The following is a 14,609-nucleotide window of genomic DNA, read 5'->3' as shown; positions in this document are numbered from 1 at the left end:
CTACTGTAGTAGAAATTGTTAAAGGATGCCCAAGGTCATATATTGTTGAAACTCCCGATGGTTCAAGATATCGCAGGAATAGGAAACACTTAAATTTAGACAGATCACGTCAGGAATCATCATCACCGCTGAATGGAAATAGTTCATCGGAGAAAGGTGTACGTTTTGACAATGATTTTCATTCCATCCCGTTCTATCCAGGTCCTACAACTTCTGATGAGCTGACAAACAATGAGGCAAGCATTCGAACTCGTTCGGGCAGAATTGTTAATAAACCTGATAGATATAATCCATCTGATTATAATTAAATTTGGTAATTGTATTTCACTTACAGTTTATTACTATGTCATGAATTATGTTTATTTGAAAAGAAAAATTTATGTTTGTAATGTTCATCTTGTCTTGACTTGTTTTTCTTTATTAGGAAAAGAGGGATGTTGGTGTTATCAGTATAATGTTATCTATGGCCATTTCCTAATATATTGTCTGTGCTACACAAACCCTAGCTGTCACCACTTGTCAACAGATCGCCAGCTGGGCTGGTTTAATAAATAACATATCAAATACAAACGTGTTATAATATTCGTTCACCACAATACAACATTTACAAAGCTCAAACCGTGGTGGTGTAAATTCGTCATCTTTTTTCAAACACGGAATTTAGCAATATTGCAACATTTTCATTATGAAGTAAAAATAACTACCGTCTAAATTTGAAGCCTTAATAAAAGAGCACTTCTGACGGCATGGATTATAAGTATAAAATTCTAAGACAAAGCGGTTAAATTTATCTTTTGCATAAAACAGTAATTTATGTTACTCCGCTTCGCTAGGTTAATTTATCAATAAAACTCGCGATCTCTCAAAACACTAGCATTTCTATTGAAATAAAAAATGTTAGTTTATATTATTAAAATGTATAAATGATTATTGCATATTTAAATATTGAAGACAGTATTAGTGATTTTTAAACGCAAATCTGAAACAGAAAAATCAGAAAAGGAAACGGTCACATCTGGGACTCGAACCCAGGACCCTTGTCTTTCCGGGACAATGCTCTACCAACTGCGCTAATAAAACCCTATCCTCATCGGTCACTTTTAACTGTATCATACTTCGAATAAGAACTACCAACGTTGTCTTCATTTTTTCACCGCACATTTTTATTGGCAACTATCTTTATGTATGATCGCAAGATTCAACCCGAACTAAATGCAATCCTAGACAGCGTCTTATAGATAAACCTATCTTATTGTTTTTATTTTTGATGTGCGACATCTATTGACTTTTTCTGCAAGTCTAGAAAATGAATTATTATTTTTCGGAATAACTTATTGAGTAAAACCTCAAATTATAATATTTAAATATTGAAGACAATATTAGTGATTTTGTTCGAGTCCCAGATAGGTATGACCGTTTCCTTTTCTGATTTTTCTGTTTCAGATTTGCGTTTAAAAATCACTAATATTGTCTTCAATATTTAAATATTATAATTTGAGGTTTTACTCAATAAGTTATTCCGAAAAATAATAATGATTATTGCATAATTTGCTCTGTACGACTTGCATAAATTATTTCATAATTTTGTGATATGAATACGAGCTATCAAAATACGTAAGTACATCATTTTAATCATTGATTATTTATGTACTTAAGTATATTAGGGTGGTCCGTAAATATATTTTTTAATTATATTACTGATAACGTAAGTAAACATTAAACTATGAATCTTTATTTTTCATACTAATTTTGGTTCTCGACTCCTCGTGATTAGCCTATCCATAATCTACCCCAAATTAAATAATTTACTACAACTTACTTAAGTTAGTAAGTGACCATCAAGCTGTTCCCTGCAGGGATTGGTCCTTGTTTCATTCACATTCATACATCACCTCGTTTATACTGTACTAACTGATAATTGGACTCTCTTTTACAGTAAATTTGTTGCCAGGGCTTGTAAATGCAAGTAAATCAATCAGTAAGTATGCTCACTAAATGCACAAAAATATTTAAATTCAAGCAATCTATTATTTTAATGTTATATATTAAAAATCCCTATTCGTTGACGGCTCGTCCGATGCCCATGCCTGCTAAGAGAATATTGCTAACCAAAATCAGACTATAATAAAAACACATAAATTTGTTTTTGACCGTTTTTATTATAAATTATGTTGAGCCACAAAGTGAATGCTTTTTACAATTACGAAATCAGACTAATTTGTACGAAAATTAGTGTATTTTGTATTTAACACGTTTTAGTATGCCTTCAATTAATTAATTAATGACACATCATAAACATTGAAAAGGAAAACAGTTTTCCAGTGTTTTTGCAAAAGACAGTTTTTCAGTTTTAAATCATATTAGTTTTCCAGTGCTTGATTCTAAACGGAACTCAAGGAATACTATCCCTATAATGTATTCAATATATTATAATACTTACATTATATTGCTTCTCTGAGTAAAATAAAACATAGGTACGATCTTTATATTCCTACAAAAATAAAACATTTTCTACTTCGATATTTTGAAAAATTCGAATTAAATTGATAATTCAGCCAGATACTTATGCATATTCCATCGGAAAAAAATGAAGCTTTTCGTTGGGATACATTAATTTCTATACCTACCTAATATTACATAATAATTTTGCCTATCTGTGAACGAATACGTAATGCTACTTTTATCATCGTTTTCTGTATATTATATTGTATTAAATTCTAATAATCGATTGATGCATGTACAAAATAAACAAGAATGAGTTGGCGAAATTAAACGGGCATACGGGGTGCGATAATTTAAGTAAATAAACATGAAGTTATACGCAGGATTATAGTAAACAAAAAGAGAGGTTATAAATGTATAACGAAGCGACAGAACAGTGCCGCATTATTATATAATAGCGTGTGTCGCTCCCCATAGAGAGAAAAAAAATTGCCTTATTTTTAAACGCCTGGGGTCTCAAAAGTTGCGTATGATCTGTAGCTATTCGAAAACGTAAAAATAAATGAAATTGGTGTTCACTATTAGCTCGCTAAAATGGCCGGAAGTTTTGAAAAAAATTTGATTTCGTGATTTGGGAAAAAAATAAAACAATGGGTCCATATTTAATATTTTGTAGCACACTTAATTTTATTTCCATAACTGCAGTACAAAGAACGAAAAATAAATATTTTTTTAACATATGTGATGTGTTGGTTAAAAATATAAAAGGGAAAAATAACACTTTTTATGGTAAAATTCAAGATACTAAACAATAACGTACAACAACATTTTTGACCAAAATACAACGAACAAAAAATAATGGATGCTCAAAATTGAATGATAACATATTGTTAAAACAGTAATTACTTAAAATCTTGCTTTGAATTAATATTTGGCATTATGTTTCTTGAAAGTTGCTTGGCGTAAATATAACCTTTTCTAGCATTGTAACCAGCAACAGAAGACGCCTCTGTGGTCAACTTCACACACCTTTCCACTGATTGTGTGTGGCAAGGAAATTTAGGAAAATCGAACCTTTTTACATTTCCTTCATCACACAATTTAAGTAATTCGTCCGTTTTTACGTTGGTCAGGAGTGGAGGTTCTGTCAGAATTAAATCTGTGGCCTGCCAGTCAATTTATTCTATGTAGCTATTGCAGTTTAAATTAATTTTTGGAATTATGAACTCTCTCACTCATGAAGTTTGAAGGGCCCTATATTTAATGATCCTTCTACATCCTAGCTCCCTTATACATTTATTGTCATCGGTTAACATTGATAGAATAATGTTTTCCGGGTGTGCAAAATATGCGTTCCTCTGAATCACGGGGTCGACAATAGCTTTCAATTCTCCTGAAAGATATCTGGAAATGCTAACCATTTTCCAAAGATTACGGGCTCCATCTATCTAAGACCTATTGCACTTTATGGTAAACCATGTTGGAGCATAAACTCTCACAATAAAGGTGGCCAATATCTGCAAATTTTCTGTTGAGTTTTCCGTTGCAACATATAGCCGTAATATTCTGTTTGCAGTTGTTAGCCACCTGGCATGAGACATTTTCCCTGGTTGTTTCCTTGCCAAATCTACAGTTATCATACCTTTTGACACAGCCAGACATATATTATATAAATAATTTTGGTCCGTGCTTAATTTTTCTGTTATATTTTCCGGTATGGATGATTGAATGGGAACAAACCGAATAATTTTAACGTTCTCACAATTTTTTAAGTTTCTTCCGATTGGTCCCGAGAAAGCTACAGGTCCGCTAGTCGGTCCATCTAATGAAGATAGCAGATGTCGTAATGATAGTTCATTAGCGTGCAGCTGGCAAATAAGCCATTGCAATGGCTTTCCAAGTCTCTGTTCCATTCTTGAAATGATTCCATTTTTCCGGCCAGTGTTTGTATTTGTTCCGTCACAACGAACTGCAACAATTTTCTCCATTTGACGATTTTCCTCTTCCAAAAGAGAACATATGGCATTAGCAGTACCAGATGATGGCGTAGCGTGTCCGAGATACACTGATCCTGGCTCCTGCACAAGCGTTATGTGTCAACTTTTATTCGTCGATAAAATTTTCTTCCTTTCTTGATAATAAACATTGCTTTGTCCTTGCGCCCATCTAAAAATAAACCTTCGATATTTGTCAATTTACGGCTATTTAATAACATATCTCTAGTTTGCTTTCTAGCTCTTCATAATCTACTATGATCTATAACGAAAGATGGACCAGCTTCATTTACATCTTTTAAAACCGCAGAAGCAATGGCAGCTGCTGCTCTGTGTGATACGCCGTATCGATCACAAATTTGAGATAACTTCGTCAAGGGATTCTTCATCTTCGAATATTGTATATTTCGAGGAGATAATGTATCATGAGCCACTGCAGATTGATGATCATCACTTAGCGCTGGTTCCTCATCAGAATCTGAAAAACTGTTGGAAAGAAGCGGAAGAAGAGTAGATGGTTTTTCTAAAGGTCGTGACTTATTCGGATTTACAATCCTTTGCGCCCTTGTATATAGTGTTGAAATCGATATTTCCCATAATCAATTATCTTTGACTACGTTGATAAATCCAATAATTGAAAATTAAAGCAAACTAAATGGCAATGGAAAACGTTTTAGTGGATTTTTATCATTTTTTTTGTTAATTTCGGTATTCTTGTAGATTTACTTGCATTAATAAAATTGATTTTTTTATTTAATTTTTGTCAACTATACGCAGTTTTTAATAATAAACAAACGTTAAAAGGTAAAATTATTGGGAAGAAAATATTAATTACCATTATTTAAAAATACATGTTTTAGGTTTTTTTTCTGTTTTTCAATGCATTTTAGCGAGCTAATAACCATTTTTAAAAAAATAATTTTAAATGTAGTTCTCATTTTCTTTGTAAGACGCAACTTTTGAGACATCAGGCGTTTCTGAATTCAAAAGTTGAAATAATTGACACACCCTATTATATAATATCCTATAATTGTTTCCCCATAACAAAGATCCCTGCAACTTGTATACAAGGAAAGAAATGTATTTAGTAAAAAAAATATTATACCTATTTTCAAAAATCCACTTATATATAGAAAATGATCGTTCAACATCGACAGATGTCAGTGGAGCAAATTTATAGAGTTGTGTTGAATTGATGGTAACATTAAAATTTTCACTAATGCTCCGTAATTTATCGTAGCCAGGGTTTCTATTTAATATGGAATCGAATCTTTTTCCTGCGCACTCTTCATTGCTCCACGATAAAAGAGTCCTTATTTCATCTATAATTTCGAACGATTCGACGATAGAAAGCTTAGGATCAAACGGCGTACGGGTACCAAGAGTCATACGATCATTCTTGCGGTTACGTTGGGAGCCGAATCGGGAGAGCCGTAGCGGGGGAGTCGTTTGGTGGTTGAGCCGTACCGGAGAACACACCGTCATATCGGGCAAACACAGTATTCTCATTGCTCATACGCTCTGACCTCACGGCTCCCGTTCAATTAAGCCGTTGTTCAATTGAGTCGACTCTGTGATGTACGAAAATATTGAGCGAGTACCGTGGGTACAGCTCTTAACAAAATGAGTCATGTCATGACCCATCTCTAGGCCGAGCTGTCCGGATCCATTGGGACTATTGTATCACACTTTGGGGAATATTGAGAGTTCGGAGCGGAGAAGGGGAGGAGAATGGGAAAAGGGATGTTGAAATTCACCTTGTTGTTTAAATCTTGTCACTAAACATTCCTTTTGCTGTGTCAAGCAATATTTTTTCGATTCCGAATGGTTGTCTTTCGCCAGAGCTTTCATTCAATGAAAGTCTTGCCAGACCCTATGGAACGTGCCACAAATATACTATACATTAATTGTACCGGACGTACCTCCACTGACTTAAATTAATTTGCATAAATCTGAATTTACGCAGAGGCAGTTCCTTTACAAACTCATCTCTGCGCATATTCGAATTTATGCAACAAATTTCTCTATAAAAATCTGTAATTTTATCTGCACTTGTGTAAAACTGTAAATCTTATCTGTTGATTAATAAATAAAACCACGGGGTCAAGCAGTCATCATTATAGACAAAAAACAAAGGCTTGACCCCCCAACACCCTCTTATAAATTAAATACCTATCATCTGTACAAAACATGGAAGATTTGCACAAAATTGAATATTGTGCAAATCTTCCCTTTTAAATATATGTTTTCTCTCTTTAATATGTAAATTTGCACAAAATTTGAAATTGTGCAAACGCAGTTTCCTTTACAAAACTTGCCGTTTGCACAAAATTGAATATTGTGCAAAACTGCCTTTTGGATGTCAATTCCCCTTTTAATATGTAATTTGTGCAAACTCACAAAAATGTATTTAAATAAAAATGACCCGGGCAAAGTGGATTGAAGAAACAGTCAGGGACCTAGTCAAAATCATCCCCTTCCAAGTTACGCAACAACGGCGCTCAGTCCTGTGACAAATTCCGGGAACCCAAAAATAATTCTCGGAATTTGTCGCTAACAAAGGGAGAGCTAGGCCCGTTGGTCCTTTAAAAGGCGGACAACTTGTGCAATTTGGCAGAGAGCCAGCAACGATCGGATCATCAACATCTCTCCTGGACTGCCCTGACTGCCATCTTCAAGCCACTTCTGCCCTGGACCTTCACTGCAACCTGGCCTTCTTCTTTCTCCCGGCTCCCTGGCGTTCATCAAGAAGAAACTGTCACAATAGTCGAAGCGTCCCTAGTCAGGGCGCAGGTTCCCCCCTACCTTCCTCCCCCCTGCCTTATACCTTTCTCCCACATTTTCCCCATTTCTCCCTTCCCTATATTTTTCCCATTTTTTACCACATTTTTCCCCACTTTTCATTTTCCCCATATTTTTCCCCATTTTTTCCATTTTTTCAACATTCTCCATACGTTTTCCCGACCTTCCCTTCCAAGGCGTCGAAGCGGCCAGCCGGCCACTCCCGCTATATCGTCTGTGCGGCCGGCGACTACAGTGCCGTCCCGTACATGGTCCTTCGAGCCGCGATCGCCTCTTCACGCCTTCACTCCTTCACGCCTTCCAGTGACGTCCCAAGATGCCGTCCCTGCGGAGTGGCCGCGAGGCTTCAGCCTCCACCCCAGATTCACAACCCGACGTGGAGCTGGTGACAGGCCCTCACCCCGCCGGCCCTGCCGGCCCTCACCCTGCCGGCCCTCACCCTGCCGGCCCTGCCGGCCCTGACCCTGCCGGACCTGCTGCCCCACGCGCTGCCAGCCCTGCTGACACTCACTTTGCCGGCCCTGAAAGCGCACCGTCCTCCGATGCAGAGGAGGATTCAACCACAACAGAGGACACGGTCAGGCAGCTCCGGAAGGCGAACCGGACAATGAGCAGGCAGCTCGCTGTGCTGCTCGCAGCCCTCCCCACCGCGACGCAGTACCTGCCAGGGGCGGACCCCCCTGGCACCCACCTGGGCGCCTACCCTGGTGCGCACCCTGCCGCCTACCCTGGTGCGGCCCCTGGTGCGCATCCTGCCGCCTACCCTGGTGCGGCCCCTGGTGCGCACCCTGCCGCCTACCCTGGTGCGGCCCCTGGTGCGCACCCTGCCGCCTACCCTGGTGCGGCCCCTGGTGCGCACCCTGCCGCCTACCCTGGTGCGGCCCCTGGTGCGCACCCTGCCGCCTACCCTGGTGCGGCCCCTGGTGCGCACCCTGCCGCCTACCCTGGTGCGGCCCCTGGTGCGCATCCTGCCGCCTACCCTGGTGCGGCCCCTGGTGCGCACCCTGCCGCCTACCCTGGTGCGGCCCCTGGTGCGCACCCTGCCGCCTACCCTGGTGCGCCCCCTGGTGAGCACCCTGCCGCCTACCCTGGCGGGCCCCCTGCTGCGCCCACTGCTGCGCATCCTGGCGCCTACCCTGGCGAGCACCCTGGCGCAGCCCTTGGTGCGCACCCTGCCGCCTACCCTGGTGCGGCCCCTGGTGCGCACCCTGCCGCCTACCCTGGCGGGCCCCCTGCTGCGCCCGCTGCTGCGCATCCTGGCGCCTGCCCTGGCGAGCACCCTGGCGCAGCCCCTGGTGCGCACCCTGCCGCCTACCCTGGTGCGGCCCCTGGTGCGCACCCTGCCGCCTACTCTGGCGGGCCCCCTGCTGCGCCCGCTGCTGCGCATCCTGGCGCCTGCCCTGGCGAGCACCCCGGCGCGCCCCCTGGTGCGCATCCCGCTGCCTACCCTGCTGAGCGCCCTGGCGGACCCCCTGCTGCGCCCGCTGCTGCACATCCTGGTGCCTGCCCTGGCGAGCACCCTGGCGCGCCCCCTGGTGCTCATCCCGCCGCCTACCCTGCCGTGCACCCTGGTGTTACCCCTGCTGCGCCCGCTGCTGCGCATCCTGGCGCCTACCCTGGGGGCGGGTCCCCTGCTGCGCCCGCTGCAGCGCATCCTGGTGCCTACCCTGGCGCACCTCCTGCCGGTTACCTTGGCGCCTCATCTCAGAGCTTCTCGCCGCTGTTTCCCCCGCAGCCGACCGCCGATGAGACTGCCCATCACACCAGCGAGTGGGTCCGACAAGGCGCCGACCCGTTCCTGGCACAGCTGAGCACCCTGCTGGCTGACGCCATCCGCTCCACGCGCGCCCAGGACAGCCCTCGTCCCTCAGTAGAGGAGGACCTTCGGATGACCGCCCTCATTGCCCGGCAGTCCACCGCCAAAGACCTCCCCATATTCTCAGGCGACCCCCTCGAATGGCCGGCCTGGATTGCGCAGTACGAGCAATCCACCTCGACCTGCAAGCTCACGCTGAGCGAAAACCTTATACGGTTGCAGCGTGCGCTTAAGGGGAAGGCGAGGGAAAACGTATACTCGCTCCTACTGAACCCGGACCGCGTGCCCGAAATCATTGCGACCCTGGAGGAGCGGTACGGCGGATCGGGTTCGATAGCCAACCTTATGCTGGACAAGGTGAGGAAGCTGCCCTTCCTGTCTGCCGAAGCCACCTTGGAGGAAATTGCTGACTTCTCCGGGACAATCCAGAACCTGGTGGCTTCCCTGCGGGACTTGAGGACGGGAGGCTACCTCACCAACCCCGCCCTGCTGGCCGACATCACTGCCAAGATGCCATGCACATTAAGGATGGCCTGGCTGCTGGAGCTGCGGATGCTGGGGCAAACAACCCAGTCCACCATCCTCCAGTTGGCAGCATTTCTGAGGGGCGTCGCCGGCGTGATCCCGGTCAGCGGGATGGTGGATCCCTTGAGATCCGGCAAAGGGCGCCGGGAACATGTGCTGGCCAACGCTGTGGCCACACCGCCAGAGGGGAAGGCCAACCGCCCACCACCACCCGTAGTGAGAACAATAAACAAAAACAAAGTGAAAAGTGCGTGCGCTCAGTGCGGTGAGCCACACAGAACCCGGGAGTGTCGCGAATTCATTGCGAAATCGCTCTCCCTCCGGTGGGAGACAGTGCGTACTAACAATCTGTGCCGCAAGTGCCTGGAGGCGCACCACTCCAGGGACTGCAAGGAGACAGTGTGGTGTGGTGTGGGTGAGTGCCGCTACCCGCATCATCGGCTGCTCCACCGGGAGACGGTCGCGGAGGTGAACCTTTGACGCCAGACAGTGGACAGCCGCGTGCTGTTGAAAATAGTGCCGGTTGTGTTGCGGGGCCCCACGGACGGGGAAGTGTCAACGTTCGCTCTTCTGGATGAGGGATCCACCATCACCCTCATCGACGCTGACACCGCAACGCAGATCGGCGCACGCGGCCCAGTCCACAGTCTGCGGCTGCACGGAGCGAAGGGGATGTGTACCTCCGACGCCCGCTCCCAACGCGTGAAGCTGACGATCCGGGGCGCTGGATTGGAATCCACCTTCACCATCACCGCCCACACAGTAGCTGACCTGAGCCTGCCGGAGCAGCGCGTTCCTGGAAGACGCGTCACCCCAAAACTCTTGATCGGGCAGGATAATGCCCACCTTATCGTGTCAAGAGAGGTCCGTGAGAATAGCACTACTCGAATAGTGTCACGGACCGCTTTGGGATGGATCGCCCACGGAGGCTCGAGCCTCAGCAATGACGGGCCAGCTACCACACTGGCCCTCCAGTCGGAGACCGCTGCAGATGCCCGCCTGAGGGAGTTGGTAACATCCAACTTTGCCGTCGACTCCCTCGGCGTCACGTCTGCGGCGAGAGTCAATGCCATGGACACAAAGGCCATGGCATTAATGGCAGAAACCACCCGCCCCCTACCTTCTGGGCGGTGGGAAACTGGCCTCCTGTGGAGACATCCTGACGCCACACTACCCGACAACCGGCAGTGTGCGCTGAAGCGGCTCCAGTCCCTCGAGAAAAAGCTCGCAGCGGACGCAACCCTGGCAGCGGCGTACAATGACAAAATGACGCAGCTTGTCGCCAAAGGCTACGCCAGACGCCTCTCCCCCAATGAGGCGTCGCTCCCTGCCCCACGGAAGTGGTATCTTCCCCACTTCGCCGTCACCAACCCGAACAAGCCAGGGAAGATAAGGGTTGTGTTCGACGCCGCCAGCCGATGCCGAGGGACGTCACTTAACGACCAACTGCTCACTGGCCCTGACCTGCTGTCCTCTCTCCTGGGGAACATCCTCCGATTCCGGGAAGGCGGTATAGCCATCGCCGCCGACATCCAGGAGATGTTCCTGAGGATCCAAATCAGGAAAGAGGACCAGTTTTCGCAACTTTACCTGTGGAGGTCGCCGGACCGGCAACAGCCGGACACCTACCAGCTGGCGTCCATGATGTTTGGGGCTACCTGCTCGCCCAGCAGTGCCCAGTACGTGCGGGACAGGGTGGCCGGTCAGTACGAGCACCAGTACCCGACCGCCGCAGCAGCCATTCGTTCACGGTTTTACATGGACGATTACCTGGACGCAGTGGACAACCCTGACGAAGCTGCTGCCCTAGTCCGAGACGTAAGGGCCCTCCTTGCAAAGGGAGGGTTCCACCTTACGAACTGGGCCTCAAACAGCCTGGACGCCATCGCCGATGTGCCCCCCGAAGACCGCGCCACCTCCACGGTAGCTATCAGCAGCGGGAGCAGCGAGACCGAGAGGGTCCTGGGACTGGTGTGGGACCCATCTACCGACCGCTTCATCTACACTTTCCTGGAAGCGGCCAGTCTAGAGGAAGCCACACGGCCTACAAAGCGGCAGCTCCTCTCCATCGTGATGAAGATCTTCGACCCGGTGGGCTTCGTCTCCTGCCTCACCATACGGTCGAAGATCCTACTGCAAGCCGTGTGGCGTTCGAGCGTTGGATGGGACGACCACATCACCTCGGAGCACGCTGAACGCTGGAGGGACTGGATGAGCCTGCTCCAGGAAAGCAGCGTCTCCATCCCACGACGGTCGCTCCGACAGAGGTCAAGCAGCGTGACCCTGCACCTCTTTTGCGACGCCTCGGAGCAAGCTTGCTGTGCCGTCGCCTACTTCGTGGAGGAAGTGCAGGGCACCCTAAAAGCCACCTTCATTGCCAGCAAATGTAAGGTGGCACCTCTCAAGCCGCTGTCCATACCCCGCCTTGAGCTGCAGTCCGCACTCATGGCGGCTAGATTGGCCAGAACCATCCGGTTGGAGAGCCAAGCGAAGATAGCTTCAACCATCTTCTGGACGGACTCGACCACAGTGCTGTGCTGGTTACGCACCGATCCGCGCACGTACTCTGCGTTCGTGTCCAACAGGTTGGGCGAAATAGATGAACTCACCTCCATAGCCAATTGGAGGTGGGTTCCCACCAAGCAGAACCCGGCCGACATCGGCACACGGGACTTGGAGCTGCCCGACCTGTCACTCCAAGGAAGATGGTTCAACGGCCCCGCCTTCCTCACCACACCGGAGAGCGACTGGCCAAAGGAGCGCACCCTCACAAAGCCAGATGACCAGACCCTCGAGACCCGGCCCCGACACTACGTCGGGCACATCACCACAGCCGGAGAGGCCCTACCTCTGGTCGAGAGGTTCTCGTCATGGCACCGGCTGATCCGGGCTACAGCGTGGGTGCTACGCTTCATCAGGCGCTGTCGGACGGGCCCAAGCCGACCCCCTGAAAGCTCCTTACGAGCAGACGAGCTGGCGGAGGCTGAGCGCAGATGGGTGAGAAGGTCCCAAGAAGACGCCTTCTCCACTGACCTGCACACCATTCGTCGCAGCCAGGCGCTACCTGCCGCCAGTCGTCTCGTCAGTTTGGCCCCCTTCCTCGGACCTGATGACGTTTTGCGGATGGGCTCACGGCTGAGGGAGCTCACTGGAAGCATGAGCGTGGCAAAGACCCCCGTGATCTTGGATGGCTCCGATCCATACGCCCGACTGCTGATCCGCCACTACCATGAAAAGGCGGACCATCCAAGCACGGAGAAAACTGTGGCCGAGATCCGGTGCAGCTTTTTCATCCTGCGCCTCCGTACCATCAGCAGGAAAATCAGCCATGAATGCCCCACCTGCCGCTTACGACGGAGCAAGCCCTCTCCTCCACTGATGGGGGTTCTCCCGCCGACCCGCCTGGCTCACCACGTCCGCCCCTTTACACACTGCGGACTGGACTACTTCGGGCCAATGGAGGTCACCGTCGGCAGACATCGGGAGAAGCGCTATGGAGCCCTATTTACCTGCCTCTCCACCCGCGCCATCCATCTGGAGCTAGCGGTCTCGCTGTCTGCCGACTCGGCCATTATGGCCTTACAACGGATGACCGCCCGAAGAGGTCAGCCCAAGGTGTTGTACTCAGACAACGGGACAAACTTCCGTGGTGCGGACGCGGAAATTCGAGATGCCACGGCAGCCCTGCAGCAGGATGACAGGATGACGGACGCCATGGCTACCAAGGGCATCGAGTGGCGCTTCATCACCCCCCTCAGTCCCCACATGGGGGGAGCCTGGGAAAGGTTGGTGCGCTCGGTGAAAAGAGCCCTGAGCGCCACCTTAAAGGAGAGGGCACCAAGGGAGGAAACCCTGCGCACGGCATTGGCAGAGGCTGAGTTTGTGGTCAACAATCGGCCACTGACTCATGTCTCTGTCGACCCGCGGGACGAAGAGCCCCTCACCCCAAATCACTTTCTCATGGGGTCTGCCGGGAACCGCCCGCATCTGTCACTCTACGACAGCAAGGAGGAGGAGGTATGTCTCCGTCGCCAGTGGCGTATCAGCCAACAACTCGCCGATATGTTCTGGAGGCGGTGGCTCCGTGAGTACCTCCCCACCCTGGGCGCCCGACAGAAGTGGCACCACCCGACTGACCCCCTCAAAGCTGGAGACTTGGTGGTCATCTTAGACCCCGCGCTGCCACGCAACAGCTGGCCGCGCGGACGTATCGTTGAGGCCATCCCAGCTGCCGACGGCCAAGTGAGGACAGCCCGGGTCCAAACAGCCACAGGAACGTACACCCGCCCTGCTGTCAAACTCGCCCTCATCCTCCCCGCACCAGCACCAGCGCCCGCACCGGCACCAGCACCAGCGCCGCCCTCTACAGCACCCGGACCACGGATGCCGCATGGGAGCCATAACCCCCAGCGGCCCAGGGGAACCGGACGTCGAGGACGCCGCCGACCTACACGTCCGGACCGCTAGGCGCAGCCGTGACTGCACCGGGGGGAGAATTGTACCGGACGTACCTCCACTGACTTAAATTAATTTGCATAAATCTGAATTTACGCAGAGGCAGTTCCTTTACAAACTCATCTCTGCGCATATTCGAATTTATGCAACAAATTTCTCTATAAAAATCTGTAATTTTATCTGCACTTGTGTAAAACTGTAAATCTTATCTGTTGATTAATAAATAAAACCACGGGGTCAAGCAGTCATCATTATAGACAAAAAACAAAGGCTTGACCCCCCAACACCCTCTTATAAATTAAATACCTATCATCTGTACAAAACATGGAAGATTTGCACAAAATTGAATATTGTGCAAATCTTCCCTTTTAAATATATGTTTTCTCTCTTTAATATGTAAATTTGCACAAAATTTGAAATTGTGCAAACGAAGTTTCCTTTACAAAACTTGCCGTTTGCACAAAATTGAATATTGTGCAAAACTGCCTTTTGGATGTCAATTCCCCTTTTAATATGTAATTTGTGCAAACTCACAAAAATGTATTTAAATAAAAATGACCCGGGCAAAGTGGATT

General features: G+C 48.1%; 1 protein-coding gene across 1 annotated transcript; it reads left to right on the top strand.

Moving 5' to 3' along the window:
• The first annotated feature begins 7,554 nt into the window (after window positions 1-7,554).
• On the top strand, window positions 7,555-14,046 carry LOC149408931 (uncharacterized). Its single transcript, XM_089650294.1, has 4 exons — window positions 7,555-7,895; window positions 8,695-8,923; window positions 8,974-9,994; window positions 10,097-14,046. The coding sequence occupies exons 1-4, from the start codon at window positions 7,555-7,557 to the stop codon at window positions 14,044-14,046; spliced, it is 5,541 nt and encodes a 1,846-aa protein (XP_089506420.1).
• Window positions 14,047-14,609: the final 563 nt, after the last annotated feature.

Source organism: Hesperophylax consimilis, unplaced genomic scaffold (genome assembly GCF_061612785.1).
Source record: "Hesperophylax consimilis isolate HC1 unplaced genomic scaffold, BYU_Hcon_1.0 scaffold_41, whole genome shotgun sequence".
Lineage (NCBI taxonomy): Eukaryota > Metazoa > Arthropoda > Insecta > Trichoptera > Limnephilidae > Hesperophylax > Hesperophylax consimilis.
The sequence above is the reverse complement of the archived record's forward strand: the minus strand, read 5'-3'. Positions and strand labels throughout refer to the sequence as shown.

Bases quoted from the DNA above. Each gene is read 5' to 3' on its own strand.
- LOC149408931 (XM_089650294.1), top strand. From the start codon at position 7,555: ATGCCGTCCCTGCGGAGTGGCCGCGAGGCTTCAGCCTCCACCCCAGAT. The intron at 7,896-8,694 runs GTACCTGCCAGG...TACCCTGCTGAG, and splicing joins GCCCTCCCCACCGCGACGCA to CGCCCTGGCGGACCCCCTGC. The intron at 8,924-8,973 runs GTTACCTTGGCG...TTTCCCCCGCAG, and splicing joins CCCTGGCGCACCTCCTGCCG to CCGACCGCCGATGAGACTGC.